Here is a 26,743-nt window from a genome sequence, read left to right on the forward strand (position 1 = left end):
ATCAGAGTATTAGATATTTATGTGTGTGTGTGTGTGTGTGTGTGTGTGTGTGTGTGTGTGTGTGTGTGTGTGTGTGTGTGTGTGTGTGTGTGTGTGTGTGTGTGTGTGTGTGTGTGTGTGTGTGTGTGAGAGTTAGTGAGTGAACCCCATCTCAGCCCTATCACCCCGTGTGACAGACACAGTGCCACAGAAATGTCTCGGGGCGCCTCGCCCAATGTCTTGACAATAGTCTCAGTGTTGGTGAGTGACAGAGAGTGACTCGGGGGACACAGAGAGGGCGTTATACTGGGTAGACGACACACACGCGCACACACACACATACACAGTCACAGACACACACACACACACACACACACACACACACACACACACACACACACACACACACACACACACACACACATTAAAAAGGGGAAGACAGTGCACTCTTTCTCTCCCCCTATGCTGTTGCTCATTCCCTCTCTCCTTGACGTACAGAGACTCAATCATTTTCACACTCTTGTCTCTTTTGACGCTGAGGAAAAACATAAAACAACTGGCCCCTCACTCTCTCTCCTCTCTCTCTCTCTTTTGCCTTGTGTGTGTGTGTGTGTGTGTGTGTGTGTGTGTGTGTGTGTGTGTGTGTGTGTGTGTGCGTGTGTGCGCGCGTGCATGTGTGTGTGTGCGCATGTGCAAATGCAGACTGTATAATTAATATGGCTCTCATTTTCTTTGAGCTATGAAGTATGCTTTTGGTATGCAAACAGACTTCTTGCATTTGAGTGTGTGCATGTGTGACAACGTGTGTGTGTGTGTGTTTGTGCGTGTGCCGTTGGATTCACCAGAGACGGAGTGCAGAGTCGCGCCATCGAGCGAAAGTAGAAAGGAGGAGAGTTAATGAGAAAGTAGGGGGGGGGGGGGGGGGGAGGGAATCCAGCCTGTTCCCATTGATAACCTCACTACACACTTCAAGCATATATATACGTGTACGTCCCCGTTGGAAATGATGGTTCAGCGCTGAGGTTACACTGACTTCAGTGAAGACGCATCCTGCAGAGAATCAGAGTGTCGAGCCTTTTGCTGGGGAATCAAACTGATTATCATGCGACTCTTGGCATTTAAAAAAAAAATAGTTTAAATATGCAAATCATTCCCCAGCTACTGCAGTAAAATGGTAAAGCCGCAGCAGAAAACATAATGTTTGCTGCATACTAAAACAACAGGTATAAACCGCACTCATTAATTATAATAAGTACTGCACTAATTCATTATAATTAACACTCTCCTATACTCGTTAGTATTAAAATGTATGCGGACTTCCGCTGAAAGCCTAGGGTAACATAAAGGGGATTTATGGATTTCGGGGGAATGTGAAGTAAACATAAAATTTGTTTATAATCTTTGTCAGAGGGGACATTCAAAAGCCACAAAGTTTCTTTCTTTGCTTACATTTAATCAAGTGAGGTTATCTTTAGTTTAGTTTGATTATGTTCTGGTTATTTTCTCTATTAAGCGATTCATTATTTGATAACAAGGAATTCATTATTTTATCCAACTGAGAGGCCAGAACCCAAACAAATTAAGTTTCAATGGAACTCGAAGGAATGTTACAAGATTCTCAATTGTGAAATTGGAAATACTTTTGGGGCATTTTGCCAAATTATTGCTGTTTGAGTTTTTAATCCTATAATCAATTAGTCATATAATTTTTCCGGCAGCTGCTCTGCTGTGAAAACTATGCATCTCCAAAGTGAGGATTTTTTGTTAACAGCCTTGTTTTCAGCTTTTTAAGCCTCATTTTCTAACTAATTAATCCTCTACTTCATCTGAAAAAATCACCATGAGGTTGTTTTGATGGGACAGAGGTAAGACGCCCGATGTACTATATATAATGTTTGCATAACTTAAGTAAAAACTCTGCAAAGCTCAAAGTTTGAATCAGGCACTTTGTAGACGCAAACCGCCAGCTAATGTCTAAGTGAGGTCGTGCTGTGTGTAAATTGGTTTCCTAACAATCTACATCCCAGACTCACATTCTACATAAAGCCCCATATGGGAGTAGAGGAATGAATTATTAAACCATTCATAACGACCGTGCCATTTGAGAGTAACACAGCTTTGTAAAAGTCACGCAGAGCCAATTTCTTTCAGAAGCGACTCAACGCGCGCGCATGAAAATGACACCGGGGTTCTTTGATATTCAGCTCGAATTTTAGTCAATAATTTCAGCTTCATGTTTGATCATCCCTGAAAACCGCGGCTGCTGCTTTGTGTCAGTGATCTCGGCTCACTTCAAACCTGGCCGTGTGTGTTGAGCGCGGTCGACTCCGGCTTTTCAGACAACTCCGAAAAAAAAGCGGTGGGAAAAAAAGCACCATTTGAGATCATGTTGAGGTGAAATTGTCGATTCAACATGTTTTTTTGACGGAAGGCTCCCTGCGTCGGCTCTGCTGGATTTAAAAAGGGCCGTCGTCAGCAGAGGCCGGCATTAAGAAACACTCTTCCGCATCACATTCTAATCAAAGCCTGCTCTTTTTGAACAGCCGTGAAAGCTTTCATGTTAACACGACACCGCGACCGAAGCTTTATTCACACTTTTAAAAAAAAGCGGCTGACCGGTCAATGAGCGTGCGCTTGTGCCTGCGCCTCACAATGCGACATATCTGTGTCACCACACTCTATCCGAGCTTCTCATTTTACCGCCGATACTGTGTGACAACCCCCGACCGTGCATAAATTGTCTGTGATCCCTGCTGTACACCTGTGTGTGCACGTGCTTTTGTGTGTGTGTGTATGCTTGCACACTGGGATGTTTATATTTTCCAAACCATATCAGGTTTGTCGGCTCAGATGTGAGTATTTTCTTTTATCCGGGCCAATTAGAGGTTGCCATTTCATCTCTATGGAAACCTGTTTGGGGCCCTAATTGGCAGATAGATTTGCATGACTTTGGTTGCAATTTTTTTTTCTTTGTACTCGTGTTGAAGTTTGTGTGCGTGTGTGTGTGTGTGTGTGTGTGTGTGTGTGTGTGTGTTTCTGTGGATCTAAGTAATGCTTAATATGAGTGTTTGTTGTTTTGGTTTACTTGGTTTCATCTCATCCCTTTTATCTCAAGTGCTGTTAGTTGCTATCTTCATATTATCTCTGTATTTGTGAAACAGGAGATGAGAGCCTCTTAAATAATGCATGTCCCACTCGTACCTGCGCAGTGTTGACCCTCTTCGAACCCTCTTTACGGTAAGACTCTGCAATTACTGTGCTGTATATATCGGGAGCACTGATTGCTTTTAAGTGCAGTTTAATTCATCAAAATTCTCTTTGTTTTGCGTGTCCGCGGGTCGACAGGTGAAAAACCCCGTGCCTATATATAATGGATGATGTCGGCGGTGGAAGGTGTTTATTTGTAATGTCTACGGCAGAGAGTTAAAAGTAGAGTGGCTGATCGTGAAGTCTGAGTGAGAGTCAAACAGGTCAAACTATTTTAATGCCTCTGTTTGAATGCACCAGAGGGATTTCTCTCCAGCAGCTCCACCGGTTAGTTCTTGTAGAGTTCAGCTACGTACCTGTGTGTGTGTGTGTGTGTGTGTGTGTGTGTGTGGGTGTGTAAAGGTAGGCGTCTCTTATCTGGTCTATTTCTGACATGAACAGGCAAGGGCAGCTCAAAGAGGATCAGAATACACACACACATACACACACACACACACACACACACACACACACACACACACACACCGTACACTAAGAGAGGCTTGGGTCAGTGGTATAATATGGAGCATCGCTGTCGGCAGAGGCCTGCCCACTCACATTTATGTAACTTCTTCGATAGGGCAGGTAGATAGCTCTCTTTTTTCTCTTTCTCTTTCTCACACACACACACACACACACACACACACATATACACACCCTCTACTCTCTATCTCTTTCTTTCTTTACGCTCCCTCCTTCAGTTCTGCACCCCTGGGCGATACCTAAGAATGCATTCTCATTTTGTAGCTTCCTATCTCCCCACTATACCACTCACTAAACCATCGTCTTTTCTTCCGCTCCCTTAGTTTCCCCTCATCTCCATCCCCAACTCTCCTAACCCCATCTCCGCCCCCCTCCCTCCTCCCCCCCCACCACCACCGCCTCCCCCTGTCTCCTTGCTCAGCCGTGGGTATTGACCAGGAATGTCTTCTCTCCTCTTCCACTAATTTTTGCATCTCCTCCTCCCTCTTTCTCTCCAATCTCCATGTTGATCTTTTCGATTTATCTATCTTCCACCAACAATTCCAAAACAGATGGTTACACTTAGCCCGGGGCGGAAAAAAACATTGGCTCCGGACTACAGCGCTACCCGGGCCAGTCTTTCGCGCTCACGCAAGATCTAATAAGCTGATATCCGGCGAGAAAAATGTGCTCTAATTCGCCGGTGGCAAAAATGCATAAACCATATTGCACAGTGCAGTTCTTCACACCTTAGGCTTGTTCCTTGGTAGCATGCTTACTTTTATTTATAAAAATGTAAAGCAAAGATTAAAGCTGATTTTAACTACAGTCTAAGAACAGAAGAAGAGGAGGAAGGGAGGGGGAGGGAGGGAGGGAAATTGAGAGGGTTGTTAGGAGCCATTTGTAAAAATGTAGGGAAAAAAACTATTAAGTGTTATTAAAAAAGAAGTTCTGGAACCATTAAAAAACGCGCTTTGAAAAGATGGGTCCAGATGGAGTGTGATGAAAAGAGATGAAACCACTTAGGGAGAACAGAGAGATCAATCAGAGGGAAGACAGACGGAGGAGGATGTGAGTGTGTGTCTGTGTGTGTGTGTGTGGTGGGCGAGGGAGACATTGGGGATGGAGGGTTGGAAAGAGAGACACTTTTTTATTGGATGAGTTACAGAGGACTCAGGAGGAGACAGCACAGGTGACTGGTCTTTTAAAATATTCAATCATTCATAATCGGCTGCTTTTCCTGTCATCCTTATTTTATACTTTTGTACATGAAGTCTGTTTTAAAGTTTGTGTGCTCAGATCTGGTCCTAATCTGTGCTGTCAAAATAATGAGGGGTGGGGTTACCTTCGCACTGTTGTATCGTAACATTGGGATTTGGATAATTGGAGACTCTAAAGCTCCTTTTACACTGGTCAAGAAAAACACCAACAAACGGTAACATCTGGCAACCCGGGTCAGGACTCTACTAGGGATGGGGGAAAAAATCGATTCAGTTACAAATCGCGATTCTTGTGAATGATCGCCATGCTGCCTCCCAAATCGATTTTTGTTAATCATTTTTTTTTAAATATAAAAAAAGTTATTTAAATTTTTTTATTTTTTTTAAACATATTTATTGGTTTATACGGGGAGGGGGATATATGGGGGGGAGCAACATCGCCCCAGAGCATGCTGACCATCTCATACCCAAGCACTAGCTTTGTATCACCTACATGCAAACAACAATGAAGCATAGCCTACTTTTTGTAGTTTATATTTGAAGTAAACTATTATTCATTCTATTTAATTTACCTTTTATTTATTGTTTAAAAGTAGCCTACGTGGCATACATTTCTTAATCTGTCAGTTTGTGTGCAGTTGACAGGGGCTATACAATAATAGGGCACATTTTTATTTATTTTCTCTATAGAGCTTTAAAATAAAACTTTTAAAGCTCTAAGTGAATTTGACTGTGTTGTATTTGAAGGTATGATTCAACTTTTTTCCATGGTCCAGTATTTAAAAAAAAAAATAACCAAAATAAATCGCAGGAAATCGTAATATCGAATCGCAATACTCACAGAATCGCAATACATATCGTGTGGCGACATAAGTATCGTGATAGTATCGTATCGGGAGGTCCCTGCAGATTCCTGTCCCTAGACTCTACACAGGTTTTTATCGGCTTCAGCTCCGATCGACAGAAACGGAAGCAAACCTAGCTCCTGGCAGTGAAAAAGGACTGAATTCCGTTTTTTGTAGGTTTTGTTTAAAAAGAAATACGTATACCTGCTATTTTTGGTGTAAAAGAGGCATCAATATTCTGTATGTGTGAGTGTGAATGTTTGTTTTTTGAAAGTTTGACCCTGTGATACGCTGGTATACGTCAGCAGGGATTGGCTCCAGCTTCCCCTGTGACCTTTGAAGGATAAGCTGCATAGATTAATGGATGGATGTCTCTCTTGCAGTTAAAACTTCAATTTAAGTGTAGTAAAATAAAAAAATAATAAAATAAATGGGTTGATAAATAAATAATAAATGGGTAGATAATTAAAATAGCATGCAGGTGTCTGACTGTGTGCTCATAGACTCCTGACAAGGTCTCTGAGAGTGAGGTTTGGAAAACAGAGTGTCCATAAAAAACAAGGAGAGGACATTAATCAGCTTGCTCAGAGCTGCTAAACAATCAGTGGCTGTTTACGTCTGCGGGTCACGTGACAGGGCGACAGCTGCTGGTAGCTTTGAGATCCCAGACAGATGTTTGACTAATGATGTCACCAGGTACGACCTGATTCATTATTTAACAGCACTTCAACACGTGATGCATAAATCTGCATAAAACCAGCGGCGGAACGGGATTAGAGCCTGAAAATATTGATTTTTGGATAATTAAAAAAACATATTGAGCGTCAAGCACAGACCTGAGTACATCAACTTTCTGGAAAAAAATGTCCACAGACAGAAACTTCTATATATAAAGCTTAGAGAATAAGTTCAAGGTCAATCCCCCTAATATAATAAAAAATCCCTCACGTGCTGCCCCCTGAGCCGACAGCTGTGACATCCACCCGCCAGATAAACACGTTTCAAATCCCTTCACCCCAGTTCAGCTCGATTCAGCTGCAGTTGTGTGACCCAGGCCTACTCGATTCCATTCAGATTGAATTATTCAATTGAGCCGAGTTTGGGCCGAGTCCAGTTCAATCCAAAATCCATTCAAGTCAATTTAATTCAAAACCGGCTCAATACCACTTAATGCACTGAAGATTCTTTTGTGTAGGTGGATAAAAACCAGTCGCAGGGCTACTAAGCTGTCTGGAAATCCCTGTCTAGTGCGAGAGAGCGGGAGCTTTTGTTTAGCAATGTTGAGTCAAATTGCTCAACCCACAGACAGCCATTAAGGTAATGCCGCGAGGCAGACGAGCCGAACGCCGGCACGTACGACGCCGAGCCGAGTCTTCAAGAAGGGAAATAAAAGGAAGCATCTCGGAGAGGAGCTTGCTACGCAGGTCTCTCTGTGTGCGCTGGAGTGTCTGAGCGTGTCAGAGAGTTTGGGAGAGAGAGAGTGAGTGTTTGCGGTGCCTCCGCCGACGTGTGTGCGCTTCTCGAAGATGTGCCCCGGACGCGTGCACGTGATTCAATCCGGAGGGAGCGGAGGAAGCAACTGATGTAAGAGCCGGAAAACTTTTCCTCGCCGCCATGGTGTGTCATCATATTCTTATCAGAGTTTGTCTGCTGCTGCTGGTGGAGGAAAAAAAGTGTATATGCATAAGGATCTGGGAGGGGGGTGGGTGTAATTACGTGCTATTATGCACACACACACACACACAGTGGGGGTGTCTGTATGGTTAGAAGCCACACGTCTGACACCGGCTGCCGTGTGCCTCGGCGTGTCTGTGCGTGCATGTGTGGGAAAGACATTCCCGCATTCCTGCGATTTCACAGGGCGCTTGAAACAAAGCAGAAGGGAGGAGTTGTTCACACTCAGTAACATTATCAGCTAAACAGCCTGTCTGTATTATCTAGTGCAGACAGTGGGGGGGGGGACGGGGGACTTCCAATCACATTCCAGCTCCGAGTGACCTTGATGAGCGACGAAACTAGTCGACTTCTCCCTCATCCCTCTGATTCTCTCCTGGCTTTGTCTTTCTGCCTTCTGGATGGGACGTTGGAAACACACACACACACACAGACACACACACACAAGTAGTGCAGCAGCCCCCCCCCACCCTCACTTCTGCGCAGGATGCAGTCAGCCACGGCGCTTCCATCAATTGAAAAGGTTTAGACAGCGCTCACAGCCCAATTCACAATCAGTGAGAAGTAAAGGAGGAGAAAATAGGAGTGTGGGCCGTTGTTGCAGGGCTTTCACATCCACCATAATTGGCACGTTGAAATAGAATCTGGTGATAAAGTGATGGGGGGGGGGGGTTGATCTCCACGTCTGTATATGACCACCTGTTTTTTCATATGACCAAAGTCTGAGTCACGTGATGACTGAGAACGAGTGAGAGAAGCACCTGGACCAGGTGTGCAGACCAAACAACGAAACAACTGTGAAGTGAACTGGAGACAAAATGTGACTCCTTTAGATTTGTTTGTGATACAAAGGATACATAATCACATTTTAATATACTCTATCCTCTTATCTAAAGTTTATTTGGTAACACAAATGTTTACGCTTTTGACGTTAAAAACGAAAACAATGTAAGGTGGTTGATGAGATATTCTGTTTGAAAAGGGAAGACCAACTGGGGTGGGGGGTGGGATAATGTTATGTATGTTTTCTACTTGTTGGTTTGTTTGTTTGTATGTTTTGTTTATTTGGTAAAAAAAAACAAACATGCATCTATTTGTAAAGGTCATGTAACCTGATATGATATGTTTCAATAAACAGATTTATAAAAAAAAAAAAAAAAAAAACCCCGAAAACAATCTTGATTACAGTACAATAGAAGAGGTTCAGTATTGACGCCTACAACAATTAAACGTACAATAGATAACTTCGGTCACTAGGGGTCTCCCAATCAAAAACGAGAACAACAGACCTAGTTTGATGATGTGGTGAAGCAGCGTGGGACCATGGGAGTTGTTAATGAAAATGAATGCAACCAACGGCGATGAGTCGTCATGATCCATCACGACTGACTAATGCAAAGAGTGGAAGGAAAAAACAGCCGTCTGGTTAACACATGTTTTTCCTTCCTATGTTGTTTGCTCCAGAAGTTATAACAGACGGGCAAAGCCACGGATAAAGAGGATGTGACGCAATAAAGATGACCAACAAAAACATCCCATTAATTTGAATACAACAATGTTTGGGTTTGGAACATTTTGGAGGAAGTCTTCTATCTTTAAGGATCTCTTCTCCCCACCAGAGGAGACGATGAATGTTTCAGTCAAAGTGATTTCATGTTTGGAATTCTTTTGTAACACACTAAGTTAAACACAACACGGACAAGAGCATCCACCGCCCTGGTGTAAAGTGTTTTTCTTTGTCCTGGACCGATGGCACTGAACTGCAGAGTGTGAAAGCACCTCGGAGCCCCGGCATGAATATGATCCTGGTCAAGCAGAAAATCAATGTTTACAGGCCGAGCATGTGTTCCCCCTCCGCATCCGAGTGTCTAACACAAACATGCAGTTGTCTCCATTTTCCCATAATGTTTCTACCTTTCTCCATCTCCTCTCATCATCTACACCTCTCTCTCTCTCTCCTGCTTCTCTCGGTTCGGCTCCTGTTCCCTCTCTGATGCCCGCTGACTCCTCCCCGTCCCCTCTGCTCGCTCTTTGTCTCCAGGTCACTAGATCGGTTTCCAGTCTGCCACGCAGGGTGATCCCCACTTTGGTTACCTCGTCCTTCTCACCTCTCGCCTACCCCACCTCCTCACCTCCCCACCAACTCACAGCGCCAGCATATGGCCAGCAGCAGGGCCTGAACCTCGCCGCGGCTTTAATAAATGCATCAGTGCGCTGTGGTATCATCATGACAGGGGTCATGGGTCGGTTACAGTGTGAGCGTGTAATGGAGAGAAGAGGAGGTATGGTGAGGAGAAATGTGTGTGTGTGTTTGTGTGTGTGTGTGTGTGTGTGTGTTTGTTGCTGATTGACAGTGCCTTTGCCTCTGTGACCCTAATACACGCCGCATGTTATCGCAGGAGGTGCGTGCGCGGATACGTTCGTGTGGCGTGACGGTGCGCGCACCCAGGAGTTTGGGTCTATGACAGACGCTCATAATATTTAATCCTGGAGGGATTTCGTTGAAATGAAAAGCTGCTTTTCAATTTTATAATCCAGTAGACCTAATCTCTTGCCTGCGCCTGTCTATACAGTCCAATTAGATGAACAAGACTGGCCAGATGATTCCCTGCTCACCACAAACTCATCTCCATACCCCGTCCTTGCTGTGTCCGAACGCTGTGGCGTCATAAAAGTCGGCCGTCGACCTTCACCGAGCGGTGCAGAACTGTGCAATGCGCAAAAAACTGTGCCGTCAACCCACCTGTTTCTGCTGCAGTCTTGGCCTCGTTAACGTGGCATTGATTAGACTGTGTGTGTGTGTGTGTGTGTGTGTGTGTGTGTGTGTGTGTGTGTGTGTGTGTGTGTGTGTGTGTGTGTGTGTGAGTAGGTGTGTCTGGTTTGATTCAGCCTTTGTGGCACCACGCCGCCCCCACACACACACGCTGGCCGGGTCCAGAGGAAAAGAGAAAGTGCACACTACAGTAAAAGAAGAAGTGGCACTATTGAAAAAGCGCTGAGTCGATTCATTCTCAGAGGTCAGCGCGGCGCACGGGAGGTGCAAAGGCGACTGTGGCGAGGTGTTGAGATTTATGGCCCGGCGTACGGGCGAAGGAAGCAGGCGGAGGACAGAAGGGAACAGAGGGAGGGAACAGAGGGAGGGAACAGAGGGAGGGAGTCCAGAGGTGAGGCGAGAAGAAAGAGACGGCGCAAAGTGATCAAGATGATATCATCGAGATAGGTTTCAGACTGCGATAAGAAAAAGAAAACTAGTATAATGTTGAGGTGGGATGACTGAGGACAGAACAACAGTGTCCTGGTATGTGTGAGTGTGTGTGGGTGGTGGTGGTGGTGGTGGTGGTGGGTGGTAACCATGGTGGTAACAGGGCAGAATGAGGCCACTTTGCCCATATTGACTGCAGTGCCATGTGACTGCTGTGATCATTAATGTGTCCTGATGCCAATGGGTATCCTGATGACCCACATCTCAGCAGTCCACTCTCTCTCTGGCTGCCACCCAAACTAGACCCCTCTCTCTCTCTCTCTCTCTCTCTCTCTCTCTCTCTCTCTCTCTCTCTCTCTCTCTCTCTCTCTCTCTCTCTCTCTCTCTCTCTCTCTCTCTCTCTCTATCTCTCTCTCTCTCTCTCTTTCTCTCTCTCTGCTCGATCTCCCTGCTCTCTTTCCCATTTTTTATTTTTTTATTTTTGTAAGCATTAGGGCTGGCTATCCAAAGTCAATACTTCTCCAGTAACGACCAAAATGTGTCTGTGGGACAGAGTATTGACTGTTTTGAATCAGGATGAACACTCAAATGTACTTAAGCAAAGCTCTTTCCCTGCTTCTTGAATTTATTCGACTTGAGCTTTTCTGTTCAGCAAAAATTGTTTTTTAAAGAAGCTGCACCAAATTGCACAAACTCATAGATACCCGTCCCCTTAATATCCCAGACATTTTTCATCAAGGTGCAAGAATTAGTTTCCCTGAGAAAATGTTGACAAACTTTCTATATTAAAGGATAGAGCCAATTTTTGTTTTATTCTTGGAACCGCTTGATTTGGATCAACGCCAAAATATGCATTCTTCCCTGTTCCATACCGCATCCTTACACCAAGTTTCATGGAAATCTGTGCAGTTGTTTTTGTGTTATCTTGCTAACAAACACACAAATTACCAACCAACAAAGAGACAGGGGTGAAAATATAAACTCTGTGGCGGATGTATAGGGGAAGAGAAGCCCCATTTTGTACCAACAATTTAGGTATTATGGCACTTTTATTGAAAAGTTTCAAAAGATTCCAATCCCTAATCCACGTACAAAAGATACACTTTCATCCGTAATTCTCAATTTTCTGCGCTCTCTTTTCTCTGCTCCCACTGCCGGTGTTATGTTATTGCTCCTCTCCCTCACACATATCTTTATCCCTCTCTTCCCCTTCAGTTAACCTCTATATCTCAGTCCCATTTCGTGCTCTCTTGAGTATACAGCCCCTTATTATTTTATTCTTCCCTCTCCTCTCCTGCTTGTATGGATATCCTCCCTCGATACCTAGTATATATATGTGTGTGCATATAATCATATATGGCTCAACCACATATGGTCAACTGTAACAGCTGTAAACAACTGACGTCATTGAATATCTGCAATGTGTTCCGTGTCAGCCGGTTTCAGCCCTCAATCTGTTTGCTTCTCCTCCTCCCTGTGTTCAAATATACCCGACTTTATTGCAGCCAAATTTCCAATAAAGCCGCTCTCGTGAATGTGTCTTTCAGTTTTTCTCTTGTCAGGCAACAAAAGAACAAGGATGAAATAACGAGTGAATCATCGCTCTTCAAGACTAAATGCCTACTAGTCAGTTCCCACCGTTTCCAAGCTGCTGCTCTGCACTGCTCACATTCTAATTTTTTTTTACCACAAGGTCATCTGACAATGTCACTGTGCAATGAAGTGAAAATGTTGGGATTTGGCTTCATCTACGTGTAAAATAACTACTCAGAGAGAAACGGGGGGGGAAATGCTCACCGACCTATGTCAGCAGGCATGCGGCGAGTGTGATGGAGCACAGACGTGTGGCTGAGGAGGGAAATCCTGACCTTGTGCTGGCAGGCAGTGCTGGTGACTCTCTTCTATGTGTGTCAAGATGTTCCTGAATATAATGTGACTAGGGTTGCAAAGGGGTGGAAAGATTCCGGTAAATTTCCAGAAACTTTCCGGAAACTTTCCATGGGAAGTTTAGCTCGGGAATATTGGGAATTTTGAAAAAAATAATAATACGCAAATTAAACGCTGAGCAATAAAAACATCATTCAAAACTCTATTTTAAAGATGTATGGAATGCAGCACACGCTGCACGTTGAATTTCAACCCTCCACTGTGCATTCTTCCATCACATGCACAGATAACTCCCAGCATCCTTCACTCTACAGCAGGGCTACTGAGGCCTGCTGTAGTGTGTAGGACTAGTCAGGTAAGTTTCCATGATATTACTGGGGAAAATATATTAGCATGCTGATTGAGGATTGTTCATCTGTTCATCTAGCCTATTTCCATTCATTTATCCATCAATTGTAAAATATGTTTACAGACGATTCCAATTGTTTGGCTAACTATTTATATCTCTGGCATTGCATTAACGTTTTTTTAAAAACCTTTTTCTCATCTTATTCTACAGAACAATGCCACGTGCATCTCATGTGTGGAGACATTTCACCCCATCCAATGTAGAAGGAAAGGCTGTGTACATTTGCAAATACTGGACCTATGTTAAGAATGACACAACAATGCAGAAGCATATAGTCAAGTGCCCAAAGTTTCCTCAGGGCTCAAATCAGCCTATGACAAAACAAAATGTTTATATTTATGTCTGTATATGACAAGGTAAATACAGTTATAAAATATAAATTACCAACAACATTTCCCGTTTATTCCCGTTAATTCCCGTATATATTCCCCTTTATTCCCGTTAATTCCTGTTAATTCCTGTTAATTCCTGTTAATTCCCATGGAAAGTTTCCAACTTTGAATATTCCCGGAATTTTGCAACCCTAAATGTGACACACTTTATTGAAAATAATTGAAACTAGAATGATGCTCAGTAGAACGAATACATTCGCCACATCACTTGATCACTGCACCAAATTTGACACATGCATAAATATCAGCGCTAAATATCAGTCCCTTTACTAAACCTCATTTTTTTCATCATGATCCATTAATCATTCTCTCAGAAATCAATGAAAATGTTGAAAAAATGTTCTATCTCACAATGTCCGGAACAGGATCTTCTCCAAACATGTAATATGTTCTTCCCTTTCCCATGCCGCATTGTTCCAAGAACAGTCAGGGGCTGAAAACATCCTGTGGCGGTAACAAATCAAGTCTGCAACATTACTCCACGTTGGTGGAGGCTGTTCACAAGACATTTATTTGAAAAGGGCAAGGGACTATGGGAAGATATTTGTGCTTGGAGAGATGACAGAGAGCTCTCCATCACTTTTCACCTCAAGTTTACCAGTGTTTCCATTCCCTCTTGTTTGTCCCCTGTTTGCACGTTAGTCCAGTCCGTGTGTGTTTCTCTAGATACCTGCTCTCCGAATCGCTCTTCATCCGACCGCTACTGCCACGTTCAGCAGATTCCTCGTCCTCCTTACACATGCTGTTATCTTCACACACTCCCTGTCCTGCTTAGAAATATGTCTGTTTTGCTTTGAGACATCCCTACGCGACTCAACCGGTCAAAAGTCTTCGGCCTCTCTCCTCCGCAAACCCCATCCAAGCCCTGTTGTAAGTTATAGTAAACAACATTCCAGATTCTGTGTTCTGTATCCTAAGACCTGTCGTGCAGATATCCTTCAAAGTACCACTCCATTGGCTCACTAAACTTAAATATGAGCCTGTTCCTGCTCACCTTCTCCTCGCCCTCACAGCTCACCTTCTGGAAAGAAGCGTTTCCGGGTTCCACCCACAAGATGACAGGATTGGTTTTCTTAGGTTTGTGACATCACAAACCCTTCCTGCCAGGGGGCCCAGTTACACATACGAGAATTCAAAGTGAATATCTTGGGTCAAAATTCACACAAACTCCATGGGAAGTGAATACTTTATTGACCCCATTACTTGCACGGATTGGGAGTGAGATAGGATGTTAAGGTTCAGAACTGATAAAATCATGTATGTCTGACCAGGCCCTTAATCCGTTTTTCATTTCAGAGTGGCATTTGTTCACTGCAGTGTAGAAGTAGTAAAACTAAATATGTCCTTTCTCATATAAAATGTAAAAGGGGGACATGCTACCATGTCCAAAAACTTAATTTGTACCACTCGAGGAGTCGAATAGTTTTATCCTCTTGTTGAACTTAGTAAAGTAGCTTTGAAACAGCCTGCCCTCATCTCATTTACTCCATCGTTCCCCCCCTCCTAACCTCCTTTAAGTCTCTCCCACTCCCATCCCGAATTCTGTACACTTACTTGGCTCTTTCACTCGCCACCTATTACTCCCTGTGTCTATCTCTCATTTGCACTCACATATGAAATGCATATGCTTCATGGAATAAGCAGTCCCTGGAGCGGAGAGCGAGGCACCCACCGACACAAACCCGCTCATGTCGCCAAACTGTTTCGAGTTAACAAATCCTGACACGAGTGCGCGAGCGGCAGCCACACACACACACACACACACACACACACACACACACACACACGAGCATCCGGAGTCACAAGACACACGCAGAGGCATAAACACACACGCACAGCGCTGTGTAAAAAAACACTGGCTGCTGGATATTTTGGGGGTGGACTGGGGTGGGCCGGGGGTGCACTACAGAGGAGTTAATTACCCCTTACGATCAATAATTCATTAGGCTGTCAGCTTGTGTGTCTGTGCGTCTCTTGCATGTGCGCTGGCATGTTTTGAGTGCGCGTAGGCATGAACGCCAAACTCTGCCAGTAAGCATTTTCTTTCCCAGGGAACGGCAGATTAAGAGGATTGACTCCGTAATGGATTAACCTCTGGAGTGTGTGAGTGGATGTGTGTGTGTCCCTGGGTGTGTGCGTGTGTGTGTGTGTGTGTGTGTGTGTGTGTTGCAGGATCAGAGAGCCCATGTATGAATTGATTAGCTTAAGAAGCTCCTCTCCTTCCGTTTTAATGACCACATCAGCACTTTTTCACCACAGGGAGGATAAATGTAGAGCTGTCCGTCAAGGAAACGAGACACCACCCCTTTAAGAAGGGTTGGCTGTCACTCAAACATCACTCATGGGAGCACTCCCCGTGGACTAGGGGGAGACCCTGCTGTGTCAGTGTGTCTGCAATGATAGATGGTGCCTGTGTGTGTGTGTGAAAGGGTGAGTAACCATCTCTATGCAGTATTAATTTGTCTTCTGCCTCCAACTGCACTTTCTTGCGCAAACACCAAAGCCAGGCGCATCCATTATCCGTACATCTGATATTATATATATACAGCATAAACATATATGCTGAATAGAAGAAACTTAAAAGCCTGACGAGGGAAAGGGAAACAAAATGACCAATTACCCTGTTGCAAGCAACTATTCGCCCACTCCCTCTGTGTCCTGACTCCAATTGAACTCCTCAGGGGTTTATACTGATCGTCACACAAGCACACACATACACACATACACACACACACACACACAAGCACACACATACACACATACACACACACACACACACAAGCACACACACATGCACCTACACACACACATACACACACTCTGACAGCAGGGTACGATCTCATCGCTCACAGTCTTTGGAGGCTGACACCGACACACACTAGTGTTTGAGCACACACACACTGACTGCTATTTTATGGAGATAAAACAGTGTCTGAAATAGTTTAGATGTTGTAAACTAGTTTTGTTGAAGCCAACTGGTCAGCAGCTACATGAGAGGAGATGAAGGGGAGGAGGAGGAGAAGGAGGAGGAGGAGGAGAAGGAGGAGGAGGAGAAGGAGGAGGAGGAGAGAGAAGACAGGGATCAGGAGACAGAGTGGACTAAGAAAGAGAGAGAGATGGAGAACGAGATGACTTAGATTTGAATAAAGAGCGGAGAGAGGAACCAAAATGTAGGATCCATAAAGACAACGTCGACCCAGTCCCTTCCCTCAGCTCCTACCTGTTTGCTGTACTTGTTCCCAGTCTGGCAGCCATAATCTGAGCACTGGTCGGATCCCAGGGACATTGCATCTGCGTTGCCGCTGCCCCCGCTGCTGCTGCTGCTGGAGCCAGCGCTGCCCACACAACCTCCGCTGCCCACAAAGGTGTTGGACGGAGGCAGCTCCTGGACGGCCTGGTGCTTCTTTCCTTCAGCCGGGGGGGAGTGGGGCTGCAGGTTCACCGCGGGGAGAGGGGAGCTGGATTTGTAGTGCCGGGCGAGATCTGGGCTTGACTGGTGTCTCATGCCGCCACTCATCCGCGGGCTGCCAGGGTCACCTTCCATGGAACAGTAGCGGGCCGCCAGGCGCTCGCTGGCGCTGCTCAAATCCTCCTCATCGTCGTCGTTGGCATGGCGACGCAATCCGTTGACCGTGACGATACCGCTGTAGAGGGATCTGTCCGATTTGCCTCCTCCCGCAGCAGCACCACCGCCGCTTCCGTTGCGTTTGTCACGTCGAGGTTTGCGTCCACGGTCGGATCCTCCTCCACGGCCGGCGTGAGGTTGAGCCCCTGGAGGACTGAAGAAGTCCTCCTCTGGCTCCTTCTTGCCGGCCTCGTAGCCGTTCTTCCCCTGAGCACCGCACTGCCGAGCTGTGACAACGAGGAGAATCACCAGGATGACGGCCGCGGCTCCGGCCAGGACGCCGATGGCTACGCTGAGGCGCTGCTTCCCCAGTGAACGCTCACTGTCAGGGTCCCCGGCAATGTCCAGCAGCAGTGGAGCCATCAGGCTTCGGGCCACCTGTGGTGAGAGCGAGAGAGAGAGAGAGAGAGAGAGAAGATGAAGAGCAGAAGAGGATAAAGAACAAAAAGAGACAAACAATCAGTGAGAAAAAGTCAAAAACAGTGATTGAAAAAAGATGACACAGTGGGTAGGAGCCGAGGAGCAACATCAAACAGCATCTTCAACTTAATTAAACTCATCACTGTTTCAGTGGAGGAGCTTCCCCATTATTCCCAAACACACAGAGTGTCACTAAATATATAATTGCTCTTGCTTCCTAGTTGCAGCATTTCGAGTTGTGCCTGTACTTCTCCTCTGCTGAGGTCGCATCATCTGCAGCCTTACAGGAGATGCTGAGGATTATACAGTTTAAAGCTGATTAAAAGAATAAAACGGAAACTTTAGACATTGAGGTCTGGGCAGTTAGACGAGGAGAGGTAGGAGAAGAAGTCTATAAATGTATATAATGAAAGGAAAAGAGTCGTGCAGTGACTACATCCTCAGCATACAAACACATCTTCTGTCCCATCAATGAACACTGTCTCTATTGTAAATGATAGCGTAGACGTGGATTTGCTTTCACAATTTTTTTCCGCAGTCAGAATCAAACGCCTATACAGAGAGAAGACTATTGTGAATACGTGAGCACTGTGGAATAATCTAGAGCCATTTTCTTTTGGTCTTTTTTATGGTCTCGGGTTTAGTTGTTCTTTAAGGAATAATAGGTTTTTTGTTGTAATGAAAATCCATCCTCATCCACTTCGATCAATATATACATAGTACTTAACATATTTTTTGTATTTGGGTTTAAGAGAGGAGACAAATAACAGTGATATTCCATTATGACCCAGACACACACGCATATGACTTGCGGTCAGTGCTTGTACACTAATAAAAGCATCATTACAACAAAGTGGGTTATGCTGAAGCACAAACACGGCCATTACTGGTTTGACAGACAATGAGGCTGTGGACTTCTGCGCTGCAGAGCACTGCACCGGGCAGGGTCATGAATCTGAATATAGCCAATCAATACATGGCAACTATACTGGGAAAATCATTATGCAGAGAAACTGAAAATACAGAAAACACACGCACACACACACTGATAGGTCAGCATGCACGTATATACACGAGTCAGCGCGTGTGAGTGTGGCCTGTCTATTAGCCAGACAACTAATTCCGCAGCCCGGTGACACCTCGTCTCACAGCTCATACACACGACAAGTCCTTTGGCCTGTCAAGGCTGGAAATTATATACTCCTGTAATCCCTGCTGCCTTAACCGCGGTGGGTAATAAGGCTTGCAGAAGAGAGAGAGAGAGAGAGAGAGAGAGAGAGAGAGAGAGAGAGAGAGAGGGTGAAGCTAAATTTAAGCCCCTGTGGTTGGTGATAACCGGAAAAAAATAAACAATAATAATAACTACAGTAAAACCTGAAGCAGTAATAATAAGACTGCAGAAGTGCTGCTCATACAACTCCACTGTGGAACTTGCTTATTGCATTATCCAAGACGTATTAGGCTTGTTCATATAGAGCCACATTATTCACTCTGCACTTCTGGATACCCCCGAGCTGAGAAGGGGACTGTTGCATTTCATTGTTTCAGCACCATCTATCTTTGGGTTAACTCTCATTGTTTTTGAGCAAGTTGTGTTGGTTATATTCCATTATTCTGCTGCCACTGCACTCGGCCTCTGCGGCTCCACTCTCCCCCACAGCACCATTGTTCTTCTTTTCTCGCCTGCAGTATTTCTTTTTCCATTCTCATTCTGCTGGGCATCTCTCTGGCTTAGCGCATCCATGCATTGTCTGCAGTACTGCGAGAGCAAAACAGAGAGAAAAAGGCAAAGCGCTGCCATACGTGCATATTGTATGTGATAGATTGCGACAGCCACGTTTGTGCACGGGTATAAATATATGACATACGGAGACATTAGAAAGTGACGCGTGTATATGAATGTGTGCATGTGAGAGGTGGCGATTCCCTACTGAGTGCAAGCTACGTGCAGTATACTCATATAAGTGCAGGTAGGTAAAACGTATAGTGTGTTTACGGGCACACGCAGGGCGGTCAAGTGTGCAGCGGAATAAGTGCAGCCACCTCTAACGTCACGCTGGAGTGTATCCTGCTGACGCATCCAAAACTCCCCAGTGGAATCTTCCATTCTGCTGCATGAGCTTTGTTCCGGCTGGACTTAACACCCTCATCTATCTGCTCCACTCGCCAAGAACTCTGTTATCTGCATGTCACTGCGGATGTCGATGCGGAGACCAAGACAAGGAGTTCTCCCCTGACCACACTATTGACCCTGGCTCAGAAAGTCCCTCGAGTTTAGGCTGTAGTTCGTTCGCAGCCCGGCGAAAGAACAGAGAGCCGCAGTACGGTAATTGTCAGATATTGGCTATGATAATGGAGAGCAGTCTGCAATTATTTTTGAAAAACTCCGAATTGAGATGATTCAATTGTGCCATTGTGAAAATATTATCATTACCAGTCTTCAACTTCACAGAACAGTGTACTTACGATGTACAAAGCACATTAAATCCCTCAGATGGCGACCGTGTCTCACATATCACCACTAAACCCCTTGTTCTTCCAGTGCAGCTCAAACTCTGCAGCATCTCACACTGTAACTAATTAGCCAACATGTGGCTCACCCGGTAGTGTTGGACAGAAAAGACTGGAGACGTTTTTCTGCCGCGGCGCTGCAGCAGTAGCCGATTTCCTCCTCCTAATTACATCTGGCATCTATCCACCACTCAGTCTGACTTCATTATGAGATGGAGGTATTCTCTCTTCAATGGCTTCTACTCAATTACTCTGGCAAGTTCCTCCCTACAATCAAACTAAACTATGCATATTATAATCAAAGGCGGCTTTATACCCGCTCGGACACATTACGCCGTATTGTTCCATTCAATGGCCGCGGTCATTTAGGCACATTGCAGTTAATTCCACCTGTCAACACCATTGTTCCACCGCTTACCGCTTAAGTGTTCCATTCTAATCCTCAACCCCCCCCCCACCCCCTCCATTGTTCAATTTGTACGTTTCATTCTACTCTTAAGCGACAGTGTTAAACTCAAAGGGTGTTTTGTTTTCTCGCTAGTGCTCAACCCGTCTATGTGCACTCAGTTGTTTGTCTTTGTCCCAAGAAAACAAAAACTGCCGTGAAACATAATAGTTTTTAGGATGCCAGTTGTCTCCGTAGGCGGACAGTCAAAACTCTCAGGCTGTGAATACACTGAAGGTGTTTTTTTCCAGCGAAAAAACATAAGATTTGGCTTTTAAGTGTCATTTAGAGCAGATCTTGAAGAGTCAGAGAGCACACCCAACTTTTCCAGACTGCAGCAAAATGGACAATAAGAATTCTTCGGAAGATTGCATGGCTCAGTTGGAAATTGTTCATTAAGCAAAGTGCATCTGTTTCATCTTCTGTCTGGTGACAAGTTGAAACACCCAGGGTAACACCACCATGACGACACTCATAGCTAGCAGGGGAGAAGTGTTTGCGGCAAACATCTGCAAGGTGAGGTGTGTCCTCGAGATCACAACCTTTGACTTCCAAACACTTTAAACACTGTTTTAATGAGGTCCCTATAAAGATTTGACACAGTGTTTGGAGGTGCCGGTAACATATGGTTATGAAGGTGTGCGCCTGTTATCTGTCTGGCTGTTCTCTTCCGCTCACACGTCCCTGAGCTGTCTTTGTGTTGCACTGTTTACGTCACATTGCATGTACAGACCTGACAGTGGAAAACATTCTCCTGGGGGGGAAACGTGAGCAACCTAAGTTCCAAGGAAGCCCTGAAACCACAGGCTGTTGTTTGAGAACAAACAGTAACTAAGACCACTGAGGTGATTTAATTATTAGTCAATAGAAATGACTTTGTCCGACCCGGAGAATAAGTTTTATAATTATTACCTGCCAACCTTTTATAGCTTAATTGAACGTTTTTTCAATGCATAATGGGAAGTTCATTTGATTAATATAACGAGGGCAGGGAGACGAGAAAGGTTCCCACCAGCACAGCACATGCTAAATTTGAAATCAAGCTGTTATAGTTATTTCTGGTATCTCGGTAATGTCTTTGGAACAAGTCAATTACCTCTCCACATCCCTGTTGATCTTCCAAACCAGCTCTAATCCCACGGTGAAGTCCTCACTTTATACAATAGCAGCGGATGGATTCGTATATTAATTCAAATTCCACTTTTTTCCTTGTGTAAGCATCCTTCATTTAGACCTTGAAATGGATTTTTATTTGCGTTCCTCTGAGTCCGACCATCTCAACTCTGCTCGGAATGTGCCGCATAACACAATTCAAACTACAAAGCCTCATCAATATTCAGGCCTATAGTGAAGAGACACTGCTGAAGTATAACTTCTATTCAAATTGACGTACTTCATCCTACTCTGTAACACAAGGCCAAAACTGGGACAGGCCCATTTCTCTATCTGCCTCGATTCACCCCTTTGGTACTCTCTCTCTCTCTCTGTCTCTGTGTGTGTGTCTCTCTCTCTCCCTCTCTCTCTCTCTCTCTCTCTCTCTCTCTCTCTCTCTCTCTCTCTCTCTCTCACACACACACAAACACACACAAACACACACACACACACACAGCTATCAGCCATGAGTTCAATGTACCATAAAAGAAGAACCACTTCAGTAATAACAGTTATTTTATCCAGACCATCATTATAAGAAAGCATGCTAGACAAAGAACACACTCCAGTAGGATCCCAACTACAAAAAAGCTGGCTTTTCCGATACTCTTCAAGAGAGAAATGGGATTCTATATCTGGGACAAATATAGACATAATTATTTCCTGCAAAATGGGCAGAAAATTGCAACACCTCACAGCGTGTAGAAATTGTGCATTTATCTCAGTCTATCAAGAAAATAATGTCCTTTCCCGTTTAAACAGCTACAATCAGTTATGATTACCACCCTCCTCCATTGTTATGTCCTATCACTGTTATTTGAATGGATCAAAGGACAGTATCACCACTGTCATTACAGGTTATCATATACAACAAAAGAACAAGTCCGCACACAGTAAAACAGTGTGTTTCATTATCCCATCTATTTAGCTTTCCTATAATTTACATTTTCTTATTACATGTATGTTAATGAACTTTACTTGCTGCTGATGGATTCATTTTGAAAAAGATATCTTTGAACATCAAAGGTTACCTGTGCCTCCACCAGGGTAGCGTTGGCCACGCTTTCGTTGATAAAGACATGGACCAGGGCCGTGGCACAGAGTGATGGGACCCCGCTATCGTTGACCCGGACCACCAGGCGATGCAGACCTCTGTGGCGCCGCTCCAGGGGTTCTGCCAGGGTGATCACACCATTGGCGTGACCAATCTCAAAGAGTCTGAAGGGATTTCCCCCGACGAGAGAATAGTGAAGGTCCGAGTTTGGGCCTGTGTCTGAGTCGATGGCCATAACGGTCCGGACTACGGTGCGGGCGCTGCTGGCGGGAGGAAGAAGGGTGTAGGACTCGTTGGCGGGAGAGGTGACTGAGGGGGCGTTGTCATTTTCATCTGTCACAAAGAGTGAGACGGTGGCGGTGGCCGTTTTGCGTGGCTCGCCTCCGTCCACAGCCCGGACACGGAAGGTGTAGCTGGAGAGCTTCTCACGATCAAACGACGCAGACGAGAAGATGGTCCCTGTGTTGTTCTCAATGGAAAACACTTCCTCACCTTGTTCTTTCTCTCCACCCTCCCCCTCCTTCTTCTCGTCCGCTCCATCCATCTCCACAAACAGACTGAGCTCTGCATTGTCCCCTTCATCAGCATCCGTCACGGTGACCATGCCAACCGGGCTGTTGGCAAGCAAGTTCTCCTTGACGTAGAACGTGAAGATTTCCTGAACAAACTTTGGTGCGTTGTCATTTCTGTCAGTAACCTGGACAACAACAGTGGCAGAACCTTGCAGAGGGGGGGTGCCCTTGTCCTTGGCAATAACCCGGAGCTCGTACCTCTCTCGCAGCTCACGGTCCAGAACCCCAGTGGCACGGATGTCTCCATTATCTGCATCGATGTAAAATGGCCCATTGGCAGCAGAGTCCAAGGAGTACACAATCTCTGCATTCTTTCCACTGTCTGCATCTGAAGCTACCACAGTCACCACCCTCTCGCCCGGTGAGTTGTTCTCGGCAAAGTGAACCTCCAAGACATTCTGGGCAAAGATTGGGGGATGGTCGTTGATGTCTACCACTCGCACCATCAGCGAGCTGTTACTGGACAGACTGGGGCTTCCAGAATCTACTGCCACAATGGTGACACTGTACTCTTTGGTGACCTCGTAGTCCAGCAAGGCAGAAGTATGCAAGAAGTATTTTTTCTTGTTCCTGTGAAAATTGAAAAGAAAAGAAATTTAATGATTGTGGTTGCAACCCCAAATGGAAATAATATAGGTCTTGTCCCCAAAGCATCTAAATAATGCCCTAGTGGTGCTCCCTTTTAGTCACTTAGCTAATTTGTCTCCAGGGTGTTGGCTGAATAAAAATAATATTTTGTTAGTAGTTATTGTGTTTTCTTTTTTTAAAGGGAATATTTTATTATATGCTAATATCAGTAAACACTGCTTTTCACAAAGCCCAAGGTAGCATCCTTGAATATCTTGTCTACAGCAGAAGTCCAAAGTCCTCGAAGATTAGAAACAAAGAGATTTAAATCTGGATAAAAAACTTGGGCCAGAGGATGAACTGAGTTTTTGCTTGGAAATGACTGACAAGTTATATTAATTGTCAAAACAAGTTGGCAAAGTATTTGTGTCAGTTAACTTTGACTTATTGTTTCAGCTCCAGGCTTCATTATACACCATAACTGCAGCGAGCCACAATATTAAATAAAGATATCAGCCACTGTGTTTTGATGAAAACCTTTGATGATTTTTACTCAGAACAACCCTTTGTTCATTACAACATCCGACCTTATGGTATGGGTGTCACAGTGTCAGCAGCCATTTGCTACACAATCTTTACAACTAACTTAAGAGCAATGACATTAGAAGTCTGCACTGCTAAAATAATATAAAAAGTATGAAATCCCAGACTGAGTACTCGTACAGATTGTATTCTAAGTACTCTGTACCTCAGTGAATAAGTGGCAGCATTTGAACTAAGCGCAAATGAAATGTGTTTGTAATAACACTCGAGCCACTCTTCTCTGAACTACTGTGGAAAATAGTAATAATAAAATGTACTTCCTGGAGCAGAAGTGTGTGCTGTGTGTGTTATAGAAAAAAAAACACAATAACAATGCAAGCCTCTGAGACAAATGCACACAGATTATAAATATGGATAATGAATAATATGATATTGAATGATGTCACAACTATTTATAACATTAGCAGGAAACATCCATTCTCCCTGGTAATTTTGATCAGGTGTTGGTTAATGTGTTTGTTCCCCCTGGGGTAAAAAAAAGTGGTGCATCCCACTTGGAATGTTTCACTACTCATAATTACCTCTTGTCATTTTGCCTCAGGAGGAGAAATATATCATCCTGGGTGGGTTTTAGATACTGGTTCATAACTATGAATTCAAAACAAGTCTTTGCTCCATTAACTTATTGTCTGTTATAAAGTACTTGACTATTAATTGTTACAAGCCTTACCTGTCAAAGGCTTCATCTGCAGGTAGCGGAGGGAGAGCTGTCTCCCCAGCTGGCTTCAGTGTGAACGGAACGTCTCCCACCACTGTGCACGTCACGGCCCCATTCTCTCCCTGGTCTCGGTCTGACACCTGCACCAAAGCCACTGGTGTGTCCACCAGGACGTTTTCAGGCACCAGTGCTGCACCATCTCGAACGGGGATCCTTCCGATCTTGCGGATCTCTACAACTGGGACGTTGTCGTTCTCATCTCGGACAGCCAGCACCACGGTGGTCCGGTCGGTCCGGGGAGGCTGACCCCTGTCCCTGGCTGTGACCGTGAACCTCAGCTGGGCCACTTCCTCCCTGTCGATCCGGTGGAGGACGCTCAGCCATCCGGTGGCCTCGTCCAGCCGCAGGAGTCGCCTGACGGATTCGGTGGCAGCTCCAAAGACGTACTCCACCTGCCCGTTGACCCCAATGTCTCTGTCTGAAGCTCTGACCTGGAGCACAGGTGTACCTGGAGGAGCGTTCTCTGCCATCTCGGCCTCATAGGTGGACCTCTCGAACTGCGGGCTGTTGTCATTCACATCGGTGATGGAGACCCGAAGCAGGGCTTGGGAGGAACGTGGTGGGTTCCCTCCATCTCGAACCCTGAGGATGAGTTCATACGAGTCCTTCAGCTCCCGGTCCAGCGTTCCTTTCACGATGAGCTGCGGCTGTTTCTCACCATCTGGTATGTCTGCAACTTGTAATTCAAACACAGTGCTCCTGGCTCCTCCACTGTCTCCACTTCGTCCCCTCCGGTCCCCAAGTCCTCCGATCGGGTTGCCTCCTGCTGTGCGCCTGGCTGAACTTGACCCAGCACCCCCATCCTGGATCAACTCATACCGGTCGATGCCATTGCGCCCAAAGTCCCTGTCTGTGGCAGTGGGCAGCAGGTAGAGGGTTCCTATGGGGCGGTTCTCTTCCACGGAGAGCTGGAGCACAGGTGAGGGGAACGAAGGTGTGTTGTCGTTGATGTCCGTGATGACCACTCGGCCTTCGAACAGGTCCACCCAGCTCTGCAGGGGCCCGATCACCGACACCTCGAAGTCCAGGAAACACTCGTTCTCGTCAAAGATCATCTGGCACTGGGGCAGCTTCTCCCGGTCGATGCGCCGGGTGCCCGTGGTCAGCTCGCCGGTCACGTTGTCGATCTTGAAGAACTCCGAGCCGCTCTCCAGGGCGAAGGTGACGTCCCCGTTGCCCGTGCCCGCGTTCAGGCCCAGGTCTGCGGCCACGTTGCCGATCTTGACGTCGGGCGGGCCCTCCTCGGCCACCCGGTACCGGAGAGCTGAGTCGGCACCGGGCGGCTGAGTCAGCAGCTGCAGCACCAGAGCCAAGAGGCTGAGAGCCCGGGCCGCGGAGGAGAGCACTGCGCCAAGCTCCTGCATGGCTCCTGGTTCCTCCTGGTTCCTCCTGGTTCCTCCTGGTTCCCTCCTGGTTCCCTCCTGGTTCCTCCTGGTTCCCTCCTGGTCCCTCCTGGTTCTTCCTGGTTCCTCTCGCCTCCGGTTTGGTGTGGGTGACCTCACAGCGTGGGTGTTTGATTTATCCTCTCTCTCCCTCTCTCTACGGACGGCCGCCTGAGGTCCGGGGGAAAGCTTCTCTCTGTTGTTCACTTCAGCTTTCCTCCTCTCTTCTCCTCCTCCTCCTCCTGTGCTCTGCGGGGTCCCTTTTCTTTTCTTTTTTTTTTTACAACTTCTATAATGGTAATCCCGTTGTCTTGCGGGGCTGTTCGAGCCACGTAGATATCAAACAACCCATCCTGCTGCGTAAAAAAAGAAGAGAAA

At 45.6% G+C, this 26,743-nt stretch overlaps 1 protein-coding gene across 1 annotated transcript in view; it reads right to left on the reverse strand.

Moving 5' to 3' along the window:
* Positions 1 to 26,347, reverse strand: part of pcdh7a (protocadherin 7a) — a 41,540-nt gene extending 15,193 nt beyond the window's left edge. Inside the window, exons 1-3 of the mRNA XM_061094356.1 lie at positions 24,936 to 26,347; positions 22,501 to 23,665; positions 16,537 to 17,319 (exon numbers count right to left, since the gene is read on the reverse strand). Of these exons, the coding sequence (XP_060950339.1) occupies positions 16,537 to 17,319; positions 22,501 to 23,665; positions 24,936 to 26,347 (3,360 nt within the window). The remainder of the gene's footprint in view (positions 1 to 16,536; positions 17,320 to 22,500; positions 23,666 to 24,935) is intronic.
* Positions 26,348 to 26,743: the final 396 nt, after the last annotated feature.

This window comes from Limanda limanda, chromosome 2, assembly GCF_963576545.1.
Source record: "Limanda limanda chromosome 2, fLimLim1.1, whole genome shotgun sequence".
NCBI lineage: Eukaryota > Metazoa > Chordata > Actinopteri > Pleuronectiformes > Pleuronectidae > Limanda > Limanda limanda.